This window comes from Seriola dumerili, unplaced genomic scaffold (assembly GCF_002260705.1).
Source record: "Seriola dumerili isolate Sdu_G_001 unplaced genomic scaffold, Sdu_1.0 BDQW01000120.1, whole genome shotgun sequence".
NCBI lineage: Eukaryota > Metazoa > Chordata > Actinopteri > Carangiformes > Carangidae > Seriola > Seriola dumerili.
In genome coordinates this window covers 937,605-958,625 of record NW_019174375.1, presented here as the reverse complement: position 1 = coordinate 958,625, position 21,021 = coordinate 937,605, and the positions used below count along the sequence as shown (strand labels likewise).

General features: G+C 44.0%; 1 protein-coding gene across 1 annotated transcript in view; it reads right to left on the bottom strand.

The window, feature by feature from the left end:
* Window positions 1-21,021, bottom strand: part of LOC111223898 (attractin-like protein 1) — a 243,612-nt gene that overhangs the window by 156,157 nt on the left and 66,434 nt on the right. The window contains exons 16-19 of the mRNA XM_022748196.1: window positions 17,609-17,822; window positions 17,289-17,480; window positions 8,098-8,346; window positions 7,601-7,738 (exon numbers count right to left, since the gene is read on the bottom strand). Coding sequence (XP_022603917.1) covers window positions 7,601-7,738; window positions 8,098-8,346; window positions 17,289-17,480; window positions 17,609-17,822 — 793 coding nt within the window. The remainder of the gene's footprint in view (window positions 1-7,600; window positions 7,739-8,097; window positions 8,347-17,288; window positions 17,481-17,608; window positions 17,823-21,021) is intronic.

The window sequence follows — 21,021 nt, the reverse complement described above, 5'->3', positions numbered from 1 at the left end:
GATCTATATGGAAATCCAATGTATATACAATGTGTGAGTGTGAATGTGTGTGTGTGCGTGTGTGTGCGTGTGTTTGTAGTGGTGACAGTGTCATTGTGTGAGTGCACATCTGTATTACAATGACACGTCCTACTGTTACCCACTCAGGCCCATCACATAGAGACGGTGACTCTCACATAGGAAGCAGATAATTAACTAAAGTCTCTCTGTTTCTTTCTCTCGTTTTTCTCAATTTATTTATCGCCTCTCCGTCTACGAGCGGCAGCCTACACTTAAAATCTCAACCCACGCACCAAACACAATGTAGAGGTTCGATCATTCTGCCTTTGTAGTTTATGTTAAATGATGATTTATGAATGTTCATTTTGGTTTTTTTTAGCTTGGTTCAGAGGAAACACAGAGACATTTATGAGAAGAGACGGGATGTGAACGCTGAACATCCACATTGGAAATAAACTGAAGTGTCAAATATAATTACTTTCCACTCCGGCATGCACAATGTTATTAATTTGTTATTAATGGTCATTAATTTATATTCAAACGGACAGGAGAGGTTAAAGAAATGAAATCTAAGGGGGGAGATCCTCATCTGAATCAAGCTGCTACTCTTAGATTCAGACTCTTTTCTCCCTTATTTATTATCGAGCATGTACATATTTATTTTAGCCAATTTTCACTTGATGCAGATATTAATTCATATCATATGTTTTTATAAATGTGAATGTACATTAATGTATTTTATATTTTTCTATCAAGTATTACATTTTGCATTATAATGCAATTATTACGCAGAATCATATGTTGCCAATATTCTCTCTTGATCACAACATAGATTCTGTATTAACCAATCAATACAACCAGTACAATGCAGCTAAAAGTGTAAATATAAAGTTAGAATTACGTCATTATTCTGCTTCAGGATGTGCACAGTTAAAAATGTAATTCTCAAAAAATTAAACAAAACTAAATAAAACTTGATGCCGGTCCAGATGTTGACGTCAGTGGTCACGGGTTGGACACACACACACGTTTCCTGATGTTACGTTGAACAGTTGTGATCTATCGCAGTGATAAAGACTGTCAAGTTCTCCAAAACACCTCTGTGATGGTTCCAGGAAGATTTCCCCAAGAATCACAAGGAATGGAAAAATACCAGCTGGAAATTAAATAAAAGGCAGAAAGTTTAACACAAACTTAATTATGAAGGGATTGTACGGGACGGTTCATTTAATCAACTACAACACTTTAAAAATATCACGGTTTTCAAAAGCCACTGAGCAGATTATGATCAATCACATGCTCATCTCCATGAATATGTTCTTAATCTTCATCATCATCATCATCATCATCAATGTCACCTTCCACCTTCTGCTGACTCCTGCGTTTCCTTTGTCTGCTTCCTGGTACGGGGCAGTTTGGCGAGATAAGAGAGGACGGGGCCCTTTTACTGATTTAAATGAGGGGCAGTGGAGGAAGGTGGAGGGCCGAAGGGGACAATCATGAGGTAAAGAGATGTAAGAAGTAAAATACATGGGAACACACACACACACACACACACATGCACGTATTTGCATACAAAGAGATAAAATGATTTCCGCGTCTGAGAGACATCAAAGAGCTGTTGAATACAGTTCCCCTCCCTCAGCAGAATCCGGTCGGCGAACTGTCGACCTTTTTCCATGTGAGAGTTTCAAAGTTTCAATCATTTTACTTGCACTGTCAGTTTTTTCACTGCGCTGGATTTATGTTTTAATACCTCACGGTGTGATGACAATGAAACCGAAAGCGGCACATTTTCAATGGGCTTTTCAACAGCTTTAAACTTTCACAGACATAAATAAAAGAAAATAAATGTAGGCTATAATTATCTAAGAATATGCTGCGGTATAATATGCTAACACGTCAAAATGAATAGACAGACTCACTACACTGCAGTTTTGAAATAATTCAGTATCTGAATTTTGACGGTTTTCAGGTGAATTCTGTAACAGACCTGGCTGAGCAGATACAGAGAGCAGGAGCTAATTAATTAATCATTTAATATTGTACAAATTCAGGGAGAAACCTTTCCAGAGGCATCCACAGGACAATCAGTAATTTACCCTGATCTGAGTATGTCACAGGATAGATTGTACCACTGCACTACTGTTCGTCTTACTCGATAGCATATGAGCTAATTCAAGCTAGTCTTATTAAATGTGTGGTTAATGTCGGGTTGAGTTACAAGCCATAAATGAGAGCGCACGTCCCAAAGAAAGGCCATGTGCAGGGAAAAGCCGCTTTTAAAATCATATTTACAGAAGCGTCTGTGCGGTTTAGTTTGTCAGTAAGTTTGTGTTTTTGCTGGTTTTTGTCTGTGTGTTCATATGTTGACCAGTCAGGCGCCAGGAATAGAGCCGCCAGAGGGAGGATGACTGGATACCGCTAAGGATGCTGGGTACTTTGCAATTCCAGCCACAGGGCTCCACAGGTATAGCACATCGACACGCACGAAAACCATGTTTCAAAAGCACAAACCCAAACAACACACACAGACACACACAGACACACACAGACACTTAGGACAACAGGTGAGAGTGTATTTGGCAGCGTGTCCACAGAGAAGACTGAATGGAGCGACTCTGCAGGCAGCATCCTTCCTCTGCTACTCTACTGCTGCTAAAGCTCAACAACAGCTGGCTCTGTGTGATCCAGCTCACTCTCTCTCTCTCTCTCTCTCTCACACACACACACACACACACACACACACACACACACACACACACACACACACACACACACACACACAAACACAGGCACACACACACTACCCCGCTGTCCTGCCGTTCCCAGTCTCTGGTTGATGCTGCTGTGTTGCCAGTTTCTTGCAGAGACAGCACTCAACATCTCTATAGCTCCTGCACTGAACACAAATTTACAAAGGACTCCCGCTGTCGCACCCCGCTCAGAGACTGTACATCAACACTTCCAAACTGAGGATAGATAGAGACAGAGAGAGGGAGGAAGAGAGAGGGAGGGAGGGAGGAAGAGAGAGGGAGGGAGGGAGGAGGAGGAAAACAATATATGATCGGTTCACACAAAAGATCACCTCACTAAAAAAATAACAGCATCACCGGTTTGTTCAAACGATGAAAATTACCCAGAGTGTGAAGTAGTAAGTTTTCCTGAGAAGCAACTTCTCATTTTGATGATTGTTTTTTTTTTTTTTTTTTACTTCCTGGGAAGAGATAATAGCAACACAAAGTAATGTTGCATTCACTTCACACTGGAGGTAGAAAACAGGTCGTTTTATTTTGAATATTTTCACCACTTTATCTCGCCGCCACGCAGCGCTTTCCTTTGGAACTACATTTTCCCAACTGTTGAACTACCGTATTCTACCGTATATATAAGGCTTAGCTATTTCTAATAATAATAAAGTAATACAGCGCACGACGTAGGTGCGCTTGTGCTGAGTAATGCGGTAGTTCAGCGGTTCACAAGCGACAAGATGCAGATTTTTGCAGATGACACCGCTGCACTGATCTGAATCTACTGCAGGTAATTCACCGACTGTAGGTAACTACCTCACACAAAACCGCCTCAAACAACCTGAACTTTAAGGTCTGAGGAAACTAAAACTACTTCATGGCTGAAAGAAACCGACGAGTGCTGCTGCCGCCCAACAGACGCAAACTTTAACGAGAGATTTAAGGCGACTATAAGGCTCGTACCCAACAGGCCGAGCGCAGCCTGAATGACCCCGGAGAAGAACAACTATTCATGACTCTCCAAACGTCAGCGAGTGTTCACCTTAACTTCCAAACATAAGTTAACTAAAGTGTATGACCGCTGGAAAATCAGAGGATATCTGTGCTCTCACCACAGACCCAGAGGAACAAATCCTCCACACTTCATATCAAGATCTCATCTCTCTCTTTTAATGAATGTATAACACACTGAGTTCTATTTTTATCTTTAAATCTTTTCCTGTTGGACAAAAAAAGAAGAGAAAACCGAAGAACAGCGAGTCCCGCGCGGCCTCGTCAGGAAACGAGCTCTGAACTGAGCTGAACACGACGGGACTGAACGTGCTCGAGACCCGGCAGCAACCTTCCACTTGTGCTGTGTCTACCGTGTGATGGGAGAGTCTTCACGCCACACCGCCGCAGAGAGCGCGAGTCAGGTAGCGCAGGGAGAGAGAGAGCATCAGAGCGAGATGGAGACAGGGAGCTACTGATGTGAATCATGCAAAATTTATGGAAGCAATAAAACTGTTCAGCGTGAGGTGCCGATGGCGGAGGAGCATCCTACGCCGCAGCGCCGGGCGGGAAAAGATAACAAGCACAAGAAGAAATAATACAAGCCCGGGTCTCGCCTGGAAGACAAAGCAGAGGGCGGCGCTGCAGCACAGCGGTCCGTCTCCTAATGGCCAGTTTTTAACATCAACAGATTACCTGGACACAACCAGTGTTTCCTACATATGAGGGAAACCAAGTTCCCTGCTGTGACTAAAAGTAATAATCAGACTTCTTCATGATTTTCAGTTTTGTAGCTTTGTTTATTTTAGTTATTTTCTTAATTTTAAACTGTTGTGTATTCATGAATGTTTGTTTATCACATTAACTTTAAATTTCAGCTGCAAATATAATAAGAACTGATTTTCTTTTGTAATGTAGTGTACGATTTAACCCATTGATTGCCAGATAACCTCCTCAGGAAGTGATGGATGTATCACAGCGCCCTCCTTATGAAGTGACTGTGCACCGTTCATTCTGTTAGTCACTTTCTAAAAGAGGAATGGGCAGGTGTCACATCGGATTAACTTCAACAGTCCACTGTTTTTTATTTTTTTTTATATCGACTCATCTTCGGGTTATTTTCTCGTTGGTTGTTTGGTTCCGTGAAATGTCAGAAAATAGTTCCCTGGAGCCAAAAGGTGACGTCTTCAAAGTTCGTGTTTTATCCACAAACTCAAACAGATTCAATTTACAATAAGATAAAAAAAAAAGAAAGAAAGAAAAGAAATTCACTTTATGTGATTCAATTAAACGAGTAATTAACTACGAGCTTCGGCACTAACTAATAAGACTCAGTCACAGATTGGAGGAGGGAGACTTTGGCTGGGCCTCAGCGCATTAACACCGTGACACAGACACATAAATCCGCCTGAACTCTCCCGTCCTAAAAACACTACCGTTAACATGCCATTAAGCAAACAACAAACCGCATAACCGCTCAGCGGCGCGGCTGTGGTCGCTCCGCCTGCAGGTGTGCACGCTTTCCATCTGCAACGCCAGCGAGTGCACTCCCCTGATAAACATCATTAAAGGGTAAATGTTTAGAAAACATCAGAGCGTCTCTGCGCTGTAATAAAAAAAAAAAAGGAGCCGAGAAAAATCAGCAGAACAAAGGCTCCCAGGATGTGCATAAAAAACACGCCGCTTTCCTGTCGGCCTCCGCAACGCGGCGTCTCCGCCGAGGGCCTCAAAGTCCAAACACACATCCATCATGTTGTCAGCCGAAGCTCTCAAGTTTGGAGCGGGTGCGTTTGATTTCGTATGTATGCAGGACAAGGTTAATGGTACAGTCAGAGAAAAGGGACACACACACACACACACACACACACACACTTCATCCAGATTTGACAAGGTTAGTTAATCATCTGTCACAGGGACGTGGGGACGGACAGACTCCCCTCTCCTCTGTCTGTCCTCCGTCTCTTCCTCTCCGTTCATCCCTCCATCTCCTCCTCCATCCCTCCATCGTCTCTCCATCCAGGAGCAACTGTCCTTTTCCACCGATATTAACCTTGTATATCTCACCACATGATTTTATCTCTTTCGTTCTCTGTCTGCCTGTCTTTGTCTCCGCCCCCCCCCCACCCTCCACTGGCTCTTCTCACCCCTCCATCTTCTTTACAACCCCATGAGCCAAGGCCTTTTCCTCTCACTGGTAGCGACAAAGCTGTCTCTCTATCATTCAGTACCCTAATCAGCTGCACATCATCGCCCCCCCGGCCGCTCAGCCCAAGGTAAATCTACTGGTCCTTTTTATAAAGAGAAATAAAGAGAGGAAGAAGGATGAATGGACTGATGGATGGATGAACGAGGGGGGCGGGGGTTTAAGACGGAGGGTTAATGTGAACGGTAAGGAAGTAGAAGAGGTGAAAATGAAGGGATAGCTGCGAGGAGATGAAGGCAAATGGGAGGCGGATGGGTCGACAGCGTGGAGGCGGCGGGGACCGATGATACACGTCTGTCTACAAATCCAGTTTAACCAGCACGTTATTGCAGAGCAGAGGAAATGGGAAGAGAGGAGAGCGAAGAAGCAAAGGAGAAGGAATTAAATCAAGGAGAGGAGAAAAACGGGAAAGGAGAGGAGACAAAATGTGGAGAAAGAGGAGAAAATTAAATGAAACAAGTCGTTAGGAGACAAGAGGGAAGGGAGTAGAGAAGGATCGAGGAGACGAGAGAGGGGGCGATGAGAGGAAAAAGGAAGAAAGGAAAGAAAGGGAAAGGATGGGAAAGGAGAGTAAAGAAGATGAAGAGGAAAGGAAAGGAAAGGAAAGGAGGAGAAGAAAGGAGAGATGAAAGAAAGGACAGGATGGAGAAAATATGGTGAGAGCCATAAAAGGAAAGGAGGCATAAAAGAGGTGTGAAGAATGGAACGTGGGCAGAGAAGCAGCAGGAAAATGTGACAAGGAGGATGTTAAAGAGAGAATGAGCAAAAAGCCAAATACACAGAGAGACAGGATGTTTGGGGGGGGGGGGGGGTTGGCAAGAAGGAAATGCGAAGTGGAAGGGAGAGGCCGTCCTGTACGGAGGCGACGAGAGGCGTGCATCTATCAGCGCCCCCACTCGCCACGAAGCGCCGCCAGGGACGTAGACACCAGTCAACTCAGGAAATAAGAAAATGATTAAGAGCGATTTAATGTCACGCCGCCGTCAAGCCGAAACGCACATCTGTCACAGCGAGACTGATGCTACTGCACCTCCCTCGCACTTCTCCCTCCCTCCCTCCCTCCCTCGCAGTCCAGCAGTGGCTCACTCATTCATTACACTCTCCTGTCTCTGACCCCCCCCCCCCCCCCCCTCGTTTCTATGATCCGACTCGCACGCTGCTGTTAACAATTTGGACCCTGGGATTTGCTGCGATTAAATCCATATGAAGCAAAAACAAAGCGTGGATAAAGCAGGAGGATACTCTCCACTGCCATCCATGAGAAAACGACAGGAAGTGGGAGCGGACACTGAAGGAGGCTGTACTTGTACTTCCTGTTTTTCTGTAACCAGTGCTCTGCTCGCCACCGCAGGCTCTGTGGAAACCAAAGCCTGGGCTCACGGCTTCTAAACGCTGCCCCCGTCAGGTTGTTTGTGTCTATTACAACGTGGCAGGTGGCTGCTCATGCACCTGTCATGTTTATAAAAGGGAAGAACAGAAGACGACACGTAGATAGAAGCAAAACACGCAGATCACATCTACAGCTTTTCTCTCTAGAATTGAAACATAGAAAAAATAAACTTGCACATAAGAATCAAACAGACGAAACATTGTAGGTGAGACGTTTCGCAGAGAGCAAAAAAAAAAAAAAACCCCTCTGTGACACCTTTGCACTCACCGTTGCATTTCCCTCCGTTGATGGGGTCGCCATAGTAACCGGGCATGCAGCTCTGGCAGTGCGTCCCTGCTGTCAGGTTCCCACAGCGCTCGCACACGCTGCCGTTCACACACCTGCTGTGACCATTACACTGACAAGCTGGGAGGATATTAGACACACACACACACACACACACACACACACACACACAGACACACACACACACACACACACACACACACACACACACACAGTCAGTCGCCAGTCTAATAGAACAGCATTGCAATAATAATACCTTCAGAAAGGTTATAATGCAAAGTTACAGTGTCAAAGAGGTGTTAATTCAACTTCAGGGTTACGGGCGCAGTGACTCACCTGGCGTATCAAAGGTGCATGTAAAGAAGCGTCACCTGAACGCCACCTCCACCTTACTGTGACCGGTGATATTTAGCATGTAAATGTATTCTGACCCAAAGAGACGTGCTGAACCTTAAACCAGTTGCAGCGGTTCAACTCACCCGGACACTGGATGAAGGCCCAGTTATAGCCTCTGTCAGACGTGCAGAGACTCTGGTCCAGCGCCATGTCCCTGTCTCGCAGTCTGTCCCGGTCCCGTGACCCGGCCCTGGGGTGTGCCGGCTTCAGAGGCCCTCGGTATGAGCCCTCCATGCAAACGCCCTTGCCGGTGTTGCTGGGGTCGCCGCACCAACCGCACTCCGCTCTCTCCAGACACTCTGCACACATCCTCAGACCGGAGCAGTTCTGAGCTGGAGGGTGAAGAGGGGGGGTGGGGGGGTGGGGGGGTAGTTAGAGAGCGGAATGGAAATACAAACTCGTGTCATTACACTCAAGTATAAAATTAGTTGCGAGACATTTTCCATCTTTTTATAATTGTTCACAGCACCATGAAACAGCCTCTTGACTTCTTCTCTCCCCTGTCAGACCAGCAACAAGAAGCTGTTTGTCAGCTGCATAACCACAAATGTCAGACATTTATAACTCAACTCAAACTCTAAATAACTTCATTTGTGTAAAATTCACGGTGTCTTTAATTGTTTAGATCATTGACTAATTAATATTTCTGATTGAATTTTCGATTGAAAGGTGAATTATGGCCTTAAATATCCAATATTTTGTGTTGATCCATAAGAAGATATAAAAACCATCTCAGTGTAGTTTTACATCTCCTCTCTCAGGCTTCTCTCTGTAGCTCTAGTAACAACAGGTCTGTGAGCCAATCAGAAGAGAGGAGGCTCTGAGCATCTCTTCTGATTGGCTGACTTGTTTTCTGAGTGATCCAATAAAAATAAAGCAGATTTCAGGTAAAAAACACTCAGAGAAACCAAATCCTGCAAGGTTTGGATGGTGGGTCCAGGTGGGCGGGGCTTGGTGACTGCTTTGTTGTGACATCACAAAGTTCCAGAAGTCCTGACGGCTGGTTTTAAGGCTCAGTTTCTGAATACAGGCTGTGTGCATTTCTCTGTGGACTGAGGCTTTGATACTTTCACAGTATTAATATAGAAGCTAGAGCTGATCTATAATCACACTACACATGGACATCTATCTTTAGACTGTATGAGACCTTTAAATGCATTATTCAGGCCTATTTTTAGTGCATTTTTACTCATTGAAAATGTCCTCAACACACATTCAGGCTGAAAACGAAGCTTTAAATAATAAATATGACCATATTGTGTCCTTCACACTGTACTACAGCTAATCCCAACAGCCTCAACCAAAGCGTTAACACAATAAAAACCCTTTAGCGATGTAATCTACCCCCCTCTAATATACTTTGCGTCTTCTGTTTTCACATTTACTTTGACCCACAACATTTATAAAGAAATTGACTTTCCATGTGGGGAGAAAAAAGCATTTGTATTCATACAGTGGACGTGACATTCAAAAAACGTTTCACTGGTGCAAATTAAAAATGACACTTTTTTTTTTTCTTTCCGCGGCATGGCATTCATTCAGTGCTCGTAAAAGAAAAGTAGAATCTCCATCCTGAAGCCGTCTTTTGTGTGGCTGAACGCGGCGGCGAGGAGGCGACAGGTGACAGGAATAAGAAATCAAGTGTTTTCCTGGAGAAGCCGGCCTTCCAAAGTTAACTTCACAGCTCGATTCTTTTTCTTTCTTTTTTTTTTTTGAACCCCTCAGTCTTCGCTTTGCTCTCGCTCTCGACATCAAGCCGTCCCCTTCCTGTCATAATAAATTTCAGTCTACAAAGTGAGGGTGGGGAACACACACACACACACACACACACTCGTGGAGAGAGAGAGTGAGAGAGAGAGCTCGCAGAGACAGGGTAAAGGCTCGGTGGGTAACTCGGCGTGTGTGCGCATGAAAACCAAAAGGTTGAGGGAAGTTATCCGAGGTGTTGTTTCTTATAGCCCGGCGAGAAGATTCAAACGCAGCATCAAGTCAAATTAGCATTTTTTTTTTTTTTCTCCACCAGAAGTTCGCATCTCTTTTGAACAAGAGACATTTCCATAAGCCACAGATGTTCTAGCTGAACCTGTATCTCTCTCTCTCTCTCTCTCTCTCTGTGTGTCCCTGTTAGCTAGCTGTGCTTGAAATACTCCCCCCTTTTTTCCTCTGAGTGTGTGTTTGCAAGCTCCTCCGTTGCATTATTCAACTGCAGCAATGCTGATTCATTTGTTCTCCCTCCCTCTTTATAATTACAAACTTCTGCTCTCCCTTTCTCAGATTCACTCTTTATCTCCTCTCTGCCACATTTTTTATCCTCCTCTCCTGCATCTTATTTTCTATTTCTATTCACTAAGCTGTCTTCCCCTCTTGCTCTCACTCAGTGCTGCTTTCTTCACCATTATCCCCCCCCTCCCCCCCCTCCCCCCTCCTCTCCTCTCCCCCCTTCATTTCCAGCCATTTTGATTTAATTAGATTTTTTTTTTTTCTGGATTACTTTAAAACACTTTAGGCATAAATAAAATCACAAAGGATGAAGCTCTTCTACTTTTTCTTCATCTTCTCTCACCGTGCTCTTCCCTCTGGTTTCCTCCCCTCTTCTTTTTTTTTCTCTCTCCCTGACAACTCACTGGATCTCCACTATAGTCACTAGTTCAAAGAGAGGCAGTTCAACAGAATATCCCTAATCCACCACACAGTAGGGATTCCTTTGCTAGAAAAGCACATATTTACATACCCAAGAGCAGACTTTAATATCCAATGAATACACCAGCCCTGTTTATCATTTTAAAATACGATTCAAATGGAAGGAAATTGGTGGCTGCTCCGTGTAACTCCCACGCTTTTTCTTCCACCAAACCTTCACATTTTAATGGAACAAAATTCTTTGCTTCTCTTTTGATTTAATGGATCCAATTTGCGCCCATTTAGCGGCGGCTAATTTGTGTCCCCGCAGGTCAGGTTTATTAGACTCGCAGCGCCAGCCCACAGTTTGGCTTCACTCATAATGATCGAGTAATGCTCAGCGGGCACTTGCTTGATACCCCCCCCCCACCCACCCCCCCTCCGCCCCACATTAACATGACGTCTCTTTTTCACCACTATCAGAAACAGTCATATTTCTCCTACACTTGGTGGAACAACACCTTTCTAAGACACTTTACGTTGGTTTTATCTTTACATTCTCACCCGTCTGTATAAATCTTAATGAGATGATGACTAACGAGGCAAAGTATAACATTTTTTTTTTAGTTATCTTATAACTTAACTCTGTTTGTGGCCCGTTGTATAAAGCAACTTACATATTTTACAATAACTCCGAAACTATGACACACAAAGCGTCGACACCTTGGATCTATTAGTATTAGTCTTGTCCATTTTTCTGCAGCTAACTTCACTGCTATTCAGATTTTTTTTTTCTTTACTTCCTCTTCTACAAATTTCATCCAAGCTTTACCACTTATCACACGATCCAGGAAAAAAGAAATACATTTTATACCTACATATCTCATTTATAAGGTTAAGGAGTTTCAAGAGACAGAGGTTACATTATGATTTTAACCCACATGAATCTCATAAACACTGAGCTCTGGAGAGGTGGTCCGGCTTTGCAAAGCAATTACTTTCAGAACAACCGGGAACTTATTTCACAAAGAAACAGGCAAAACGCTGCAGCATCACATTTCACAGAAAGTTTGATGCTGTATCTCTGCAGGGCTCTCACACGGTGTCACTTTTATCACCAATGTGGGAACGACTGAGAGAGAGAGAGAGAGAGAGAGAGAGGCGAGAGCACTCACAGCGGACAGTACTACATGACACTCACACCTCACACTTTAAAATATATCCTGCTGCAGATTTAATCTCTGCGCACAGACCGCCTCCCCGAACACACATTGCAAGGGGCATTTGCAGCTCCTGACTGCAATTCATTCGAGAAACATGTCAAAATCCGTGAGAGCGAACGGATTGAATAATTCAGGCACCAGCCTGGATGCCACAAATATGATGAAATGGGCCCCTGAGGAGGAAAAAGCAGCTCGTACAGGAGTGAGAGACGGCAGGCAAAAACAAATCCCTGCGTGGACTGAAAACGTGAAGTCCTTAGATGTTCACTTACATAACTGCGGTTTGTGCAAATAATATAATTTAGCTGACATGTTCTCTCTGCCTTAGTGGTCTTCTCTATTTTTAGCAGCATTTCCAATTATCTGGCTTCATCTGTGCTCCACGCGCAGAGAAGTAAGAGAGGTTATTGTCTCATGTAGTCTTGCGGACTCGGGGTAGACGAGGATGAGAGGGAGACGGATGGAAACAGGTGGATGGACACATGTGCCCTGCGGGTTTACAAGGCTCGTGCTGTTAGCTCCAGGCTATCGGGAGAGCAACCGTCCTTTTGGATGGTGCCTACATTTCCCATGAGGGTGGAGAACACGTTTCACATGTGATCGTAATCATGCTCCGAAGATGAGAATGTTGACCTCCGGATATTTTTCTCCTGTGTGAATATCTGTTGATATAAAAATAACGACACTGATTTATGTACTTAAACCTGCTCCGATGTTTATGTTCCTGTAATTTCTCTTCCAAAAAAACAAGGGGAAGATTACTCTGACTTCACTGTGTGTGCACAACTCAGCAGCAAAGCAAACACTCTCCTGTGCTCACGACAGGAGGTGAGCGAAGAGGCACAACTGTAATTTAATTTCCATTTATTGCATTTCACTGCAATTAAATTATGAGTTAGGGCCGGGCTAATTTAACATGCGCAGGATAGAGAGTTCTGCTTGAACCGCAGACTGATGCGTTTCAGCTGATAGATGTGAAGCCTCGCTCACAGCAATGGCTTAAACGAACAAGTTTAGTCGGTGTACAGAGAGACAAGCACATAATCGCTCTGTTAATATGATTCGTTGACAATAAAAAATATATAGTAACAGCAGCTTAATCCCATGAAGTTTGTTTTTGTTTTTCCTCCTGAGCAGCTGTGTTGGAGAAAATGTGGAAACTGGTTAGTGGGCGGCGTCGCCGTGTGAGGGTGATGCAGCAGAAGGTTTACATGCATCAACACTTTCAAAATAAAACACAGAAGAAGAAGAAGAGTAACGTGCTGGTGGTGCACGATGAACAACAGTCGTCCTCTGTGGACTTCAGTCTGCTGAAGCTGCCGGATCGAAAGTCACAGGATTCTCTAAAATATATACTGATATCAACTGAAGCTTTTCATAATCATTATTGGTCAAAGTCGGGGAACAACCACATCTCTATGTTTTCTAAAACTTCATGTGAATGAGAATGAGCGGAAAAGACACAACTGTAGTAACTAGGTCAAAGACACGAGTCTCACAGAGGCTTAATGCCTTTATATATGTTTCTACTCCACTGTTGTGTTTGTTTCCAGAACCTTCCCCCCGAAATATACGGCTCTGCTGAAATCAGTGTATCAACTGTCGTCACTGACAGAAACTAAACACAACAGATGACACATGTTCTGAGGAACTTGGGCTACCAGTGTTGCAGCAGAGAAGAAGGAAAAAAATGGCTTGTTCCTACTGAGGGAATTCTCATCTTCTCAAGAAGCACAATCGTCTCGGTGCCACATTCTGTTCATCACACCAGGTTTGATATTCGGTGTCCCTGGATAGCTCGTATCATCCGGCTTCATCTTGTGTAATCCATTTGCTCCTACAGTGGTTTGACAGTTAGCATCGCTGCAGCCAGTAGCATACAGATCTGTGAGCGCGCCATACATAATACATCAAGTGCAGGAGCCATAAGCTGCCTTCTCTTCTCCAAGCATGTGAAGCTACAAAACAGCACATATCATGTGGGATAGACAGACACACACACACACACACACACCCACCCACACACACACACACACACACCCACCCACACACACACACACACACACCCACCCACACACACACACACACACACCCACACACACACACACACACAAGATTGCCTCAGAGAAAATAAGGCTATTTCTCTGCAGCAAAACCAGTATCAACTAAAACAACATAACAATCATCCAGCCTCCGTGTGTGTGTGTGTGTGTGTGTGTGTGTGTGTGTGTGTGTGTGTGTGTGTAATCCAATACACCTGTATATAATCCCATCTTTGTGCTGTGGCAGGGGCAGGAAGGTGTTTTAGAGGCAGCAGGTTGTGCTGCTTTTGTTGTGTGGAAATCTTATCAGGTTAAAGTGCTGACTTTTATTTTGGAGGATGTTGGTGGAGGGTTTACCGGGCGATTAGTGCAGGACGCTTAAAACCTTTTTATACACAGACCCCAGAGTTTAGGACAACGCAACAAGAGAATGAACCTGCAACCACAACGAGTGACCACACTCACAGAGCTGGAATTAAGTGCGTTTAAATTACTGAGTTAATTAACTTTGAAAATAAAAAGCAGCAAAATATGGAAATATTCTACCTAATTATTATTATACGTTTTATCTAACTATAGCTACTAGTTACAAAACAAAACATGGGACAAGTTTATAAAACATGATGAATCATTACAGATTAAACTACACAAGTTTATTCAAATTAATCAAACGCTGTGTAATTATCAAAGAACATTAATATACTGACAAAAGCCTTTTATTTTTGACAGAACTATTTTTTTTTACCATGTAGTAAAAACAAGTGTCTGAATGAGTGTGATGTTTTTTAAAGTTTCTTTATACATCAGTTTCATCAGCTGTTTTCTTTGTGCAGCTGTGATCACAAACACCGCACTCAGAAATCAAGCTCCAGTCGTGGTCTTTGCAGAATGTAAATTTCCGTTCTTCTGTTTCTGATATTTGGTATTGATTAATTAGCATGATCACAAATACTGTTGAAATTTGAACTAGCATCAGATGATAGATGCAGGATCAATGCCTGAACGTGGGCATCCAATTGTAGCTATTGCTGAAATACACCTCACAAACTACAGAGCCGAGCGACGTTGAGCTGCCGACGTCTAAAAAGAAAAGGGACATTCATAAACTAATTTACAGCTGCTGATTTCAGCGCGTCACAGCTGCAGGTACAAGAGCGTTAGGGACCAGATGCTCGAGGCGGAGAGGTGAAAGGCTGGAGAGAGAAAAAAAGGAAAGAAAACAGCAGTGCAAAGCTCAAAATTGTCACTTAAGCAAAAAGAAAAGTCCATTTTATGAGAGGAAAACATAAAACGACACAATAAGGCTGGGGCTGAAAATGAGCTTCCTTTTGAAGGAGCTCTCAAAACCTCCAAATTTGACTTCTGGGGCGACGCTGAAGCCAATTATTTCAAGAGGTTGTGTTTGAGGAGAGTGTAGTTAGCCTCCAGCTGATAGGAAAACTGGGAATGATACACAAAGCCTTGGGCCAAATTGATCTGATAAAGAAATGACCCACTTCAAATTAGATCCTCAGACAAGCAATGGTTTGTTTTTTTGTGAAAGCAGCGACCAAAGCAGAGGTCATGAATCCTTCCGCTGCCTGGTTTCCACAACAAGACGTGATTAATCCGAAAAAGCAACGAAGGGAAAGCAGCAGAACAACGTCAAGTATGAAACTCAAGGCGAAGAGTGACGGACTGTAAATGAGCAACGACGCTCTGTCTGGGAATCCGAAAAGCTAAAATGTCATACTTCACATTATACGCCATTTACATTGAACAACAAAGGTAAAAAAAAAAAGTAGCAGAACAAACGCCTCCGACGCACCTTCTGTCACCAAATAAATTCCAATAAGAAGAGGGAGAAGCAGTGGCATTGTGTGAGAAGTGAAGGTAAAAAAAACGAAGGACGGGAAAACAATCTCTGGCTTTGCTAACAGCAGGCTGGAGAGCTGTCTGTACTCGGGGCTGCTGGCACCAGTACGGAATAATAATCACCCCTAACAAACATATACCTGTTCCCTTAACTCCAGAAACAGGAACACTGTGACACACCGACTATTTGTCTAACAAAAGACGGAAAACACAGATAAAAAGTTTCGCGTTGAGGGGAAAATCTTTGACAGTTTGAAACATACACAGCTGCAGAATAGAACTGGACTTACACTCAATATATGGCAATAAATAAGAAAATCTAATGGGATGTTCATGTGTCTTTGTTGAAATGTTTGTTGAGCTTCTGTCTTTCCTGCCACTAGTTTTCTACCTGGATTTGACTTTCACTTACAAAAATCATTAAAAAAAAAATGAACTGCAAACTATTTTTTGACAGTATGAACAAGAGCTCGGCCAAACAACAAACACCAGACTTAAGAGGATATGTAAATGATCCGGATCTGCCCCAGAAGTTAATGGGGGTTCTTCCCTGGCCCATCTAAATCCTAACCTCCTCGGTGCAGGTAATAAATGACTGCAGCTACTACAGAAACCTTATTTAGGCGGGAAAATCCTTTCATGCGGACCAACAACCAAACGCTTCATAAGTGTCACAGCGGCGTCTGGTTCCACGGTTCATGACAAACGCTCCCGTGCTTCCCACACGGAGAGGTGGCGGCGGTGGCGGCGGTGAAAGTGAAAAAAAAACCCTCCACCGTCCCCGGGGAGGCGTTAACATGAGAGGAATGTTAAAAGACAGCGGCGAGGACTTCATATCGAGTCAGCCGTGTGTCATTGCCGATGATCGATTTTCTGCCGTGTAGCTACAGGAGAGTGTCTGTGGGTGTGTCTGTGTGTGTGTGTGTGTGTGTGTAAGTGTGTAAGTGTGACGGAGGCGTAGACCAGACTGCTGATAAGAAAGGGATCAATAGGAGTCTACAATGGCTCCATGTTCACACACACTCGCATCATGAAAGGTATTAATAGGGTATTTCACACTGTCTGATCATCTGCCTGTCTCTGCTGCAGACCACATGTATTCTGATTCTGTGACTTCTTCAAACGAAAACAAAAGATAAAGATGATAGATACACATCTAAAGTCACATCCCATCATCTTTGTTTTTCTAAAATCTCGTCTGCTGTCATCACAACTCTTGTGCACTTATAGACTTTTCGGTCCCGAAGGTAGTTGATTTTCCTCTTGCAATAGCTGATAGAGTCAGTTTGACTCCTGGGAGTCACCAAGGAGACAGCTGAGCCTCAGCGCTGATGATAAATCAAAGCGCTAAGAGTTTCATGGCTGTGATTAAATACAAAACACACAAACACCGTTTCTACACCGTCAGACGTAGCAAAAGTAAAGTGAAGAAAAAAGCGAAATAATAATCTGTCACTTTCTTGCAAAAATAGCAATAACATAATGTAAAAAAAAATACTTCCTCACAAGTAATAAAAGTTTGGTTCAAAGTCTCACCAGCGCAGTCTTGGGTCTGCCATTCCAGACACTGTCCGTAGGGGAAGGAGATGACGTACGCCGAGGAGTCGACGCAGCGGTGCGCGCTGCCGCACCACATGCACTCCATGGCCTGGCTGGTGCAGTTGGCGCAGGTGGTTCGCAGAGCGCAGGGAGTCTTGCAGGGACGAGCGCTCTGACTCTGTGGGCTCCCTGAGCGATGGGACAGATGGAGCAAAAGGTTATTTATTTAGTTGTTATCAGCGGCTGATTATTCATGTAACTGCTGTTTTCTATATTTTCATTTTCTCTCCTTTTGTGTTTCGCTCGTCCGTCCTCACCGGCGGGTTTCTCGCAGATCAGGCCGTCCGTGGTGGCGGTGCAGGGGTTGGCCTTGAGTCCGGCCACCTGAGCCCGCTCCAGGTAGGCGCAGAAGCCCGAGTCGCTGGGCTCTCCCGGCAACCATCGCAGGCTGGTGTTGGTGAAGGGCGACGCGTCCTCCCACCCCCAGTACGACACGTTGATCTTCCTCAGGCCGATCCACGGCGATAACCTCTGCAGGGACGGAGAGGAAGAGGGAGTGTGTTAGAGCTTTTCTTTCTTTAGTTCGAGGATACTGTTACTCGATTTTAGCTCGTCTAATTTTGTGGCGTTGGGTCTTTGGTTGTATTTCCTCTGAATATTAACAAGGCCAAGCTTCTAAACTGTTGAAAAGTTTTCATCTTTTGTTATGAGTCTGGTGAAGACGGCCACATTAAATGTATCTGGGGCTCCCAGGTCCTACAACAGGGAGCCTTTCCCTCCGTGGTTTTTGTGTCTCGTAATTTGTACTGTACAATATCAGCGCACCAAGGTCAGGCAGCCTGAAACTGCTGAGCTCTCATGGCGAGGAAAATCTCAGCCACGATTTGAATATCTTCTTTTCATCTGCAGAATTTCCGAACAAAATACACGAGCTCCACTGCAGCACTGTGGAGGTGAGGTCAACCTGAGGGGAATCACAAACACACACACCACTTTCTATATCCGATATAGAGGTGGAGAAGAAATTTTAAATCAGCAATAAAGAAAAAGAATCTTAATAAAGCTTGTTTTGCTTCTTGTTTTGTTTTGTTGAAGGAGGAAAAAGGAAAATAATGAGTCCTAATTGCATGCAGTTCACATGTTCACAGGGACAATGTCCTAGAAACGCTAAAAAAAACAAAACACCACAACAGGAACAACACCAATAGTACTGGAATTAACAGCTGGAGTTCACAGTCTATATGAAGCAGCTGAGAGGACGCCTCCTTTTAACAGGAGGACTGATAACTCTGCACACACACACACACACACACACACACACACACACACACACACACACACACACACACACACACACACACTATGTTGTGTTTTACATGAAAGCGGATCCTAAATCAAACCTTCTTCAAATGACTGTAATAGTTATAAAAGCAGGAGCAGTAATTACAGCAGCTCATTAAGAGCAGCTCAGCGAACATCTGAATTATTTGCTGACAAAACAAGTGCGATGTATTTAATAATGGCACATAATGATGTCGGAGAGAAATCAAACATTTTCCCCAACAGTTGTGATTGTAACACCTGCAAGAAGTTTCTGATCTTGCCACATCACTGTTATTGAAGGATTTTCACGTGTGGCGGCTACCTTTCCCTCCATCGACCGGCCGCTCAGCCGGCGACCTTGATGATTGATTTTAATGATGAATTACATTTTTTTTTAAACTGCTGCGATTTGTCAGCTGAAAAGAAAAGAAAAAGTTTCTCTTCTTCTAAATCCATCACCAGTTCTCGCTCTTCACGAGAACTCATCTCCGTCCTGAATGCTTTGTTTTTCTACTAGAAGCAGCTGCTCAAACGACCTGGGATCTCCCTTCAAACCATGTGACTACGACGTCAGAAGTGAAATACTTCTTCCACTTCTCGCGCTCTAGACCAGATCCCTCCCAAAGCTGTTTAGATCCCGCTTCCACAGCGTCTGACAAACTCTTCTCCGCAGCTGCTTCGAGACTCTTAACCTCTTCTCAAGAAATCCAACGTACATTACTGCTCATCTTTCCCTTGGTGACACGTTCATTTAACACTCTCGACCTGAGAATCACCGCAGCAGCAAACAACGTGGCTGTTTTCATCCTGCTGCGTGCGGCACTTTTGCGCTGCATGTTTGTAATGAAAGGTGTCGAGTTAAACTTTTACACTGAAGGATCACGAAGAGCTCGTGAAACCGCATGTCTGTCATCCGTGAGAATCTCTCTTCTAGTCGGCGTCTCCGTTTGAAAACATTTTTTTTTTTTTATGCTGAGGTGGTAAATGAGAGAGAGAGGGAGAGAGGGAGAGAGAGAGAGAGGGAGAGAGGGGGAGAGAGAGAGAGAGAGAGACAGAGAGAGACAGAGAGAGAGAGAAAGAGAGAGAGAGGGAGAGAGAGAGAGAGAGAGAGAGAGAGAGAGAGAGAGAGAGAGAGAAAGAGACAGAGAGAGAGAGAGGGAGAGAGGAAGGGAGAGAGAGAGAGAGGGAGAGAGACAGAGAGAAAGAGACAGAGAGAGAGAGAGGGAGAGAGGAAGGGAGAGAGAGAGAGAGGGAGAGAGAGAGGGAGAGACAGAGAGAGACAGAGAGAGAGAGAGAGAGAGGGAGAGAGAGGGAGAGAGAGAGAGGGAGAGAGAGAGACAGAGAGAGAGAGACAGAGAGACAGAGAGAGAGAGAGAGCGAGAGAGAGGAGAGAGAGGGAAGAACAGAGAAGAGACACGAGAGAGAGAGAGACAAGAGAGGCGAGAACAGAGAGAGAGGGAGCGAGAGACAGAGAGAGAGAGAGAGAGAGAGGGAGAGAGATAGAGAGAGAGAGAGAGAGAGAGAGAGAGAGAGAGAGAGAGAGAGAGAGAGAGTCACCAGCACTCGTCACCTATAAACATCAAGAAACCAGATTTGAAACAACAAAAGAAGAGATGACATCAGGGAAAATTAACCACATTCTTTCAACAGTCTCCAAATATTTTCTCACATTTTCTCCTGCCGCTGCACATTTCATCAGAAACTCTGTGAGTGTGAGTGTGTGTGTGTGTGTGTGTGTGTGTGTGTGTGTGTGTGTGCGTGCGTGCGTGCATGCGTGTGTGTGTTAGCTTCTCAAATAACATTTTCACCATAAACACAACGAGAGCAGAGGCGATCGATCCGTTCAGCTGACTGACTGTTTCCCGGCTGCCAGCTGTTTTTTTTTTTTTTTTTTTAAAGACGTCTGGTTTATTTTTTTTTTTACGAAGATGAAAAGTGATGAAGCTGATTTCTGCGCCTTCTAGGGAGAGCGAATGATTAACATTTTATTTTTATTTATTTTTATTTTTTCATGCCTCGGTTCTACGGTGGAGTTAAAAATAAATAAATATCGCGGTGAGAGATTTCGCTCCTCTACCTGCTGATATCAAAAACTCTGTGGCGCTATTAAAATATTTCTTGACACGTCTTGAGCTGTGATATTAGTCTGAATATTAAATAGCCCATAAAGCCCGATGAGGAGTGCTTTCAAATTTCTTGGCTGTGATTCTTCACATCCTTGATTGGATGTTGTGATACATTCATGTTAAATAACTCAATCTTTATGATCCTGAAACCACACATTCCCCCCGACATCTAATCATAAGTAACTACGGATTTATGATGCAGAGGTAACTGCGTTGTCTTGGCATCTTACGGTAAATCACACTGTCACAGGAGCCGTGTTATGTACATTATGTCGTATAAT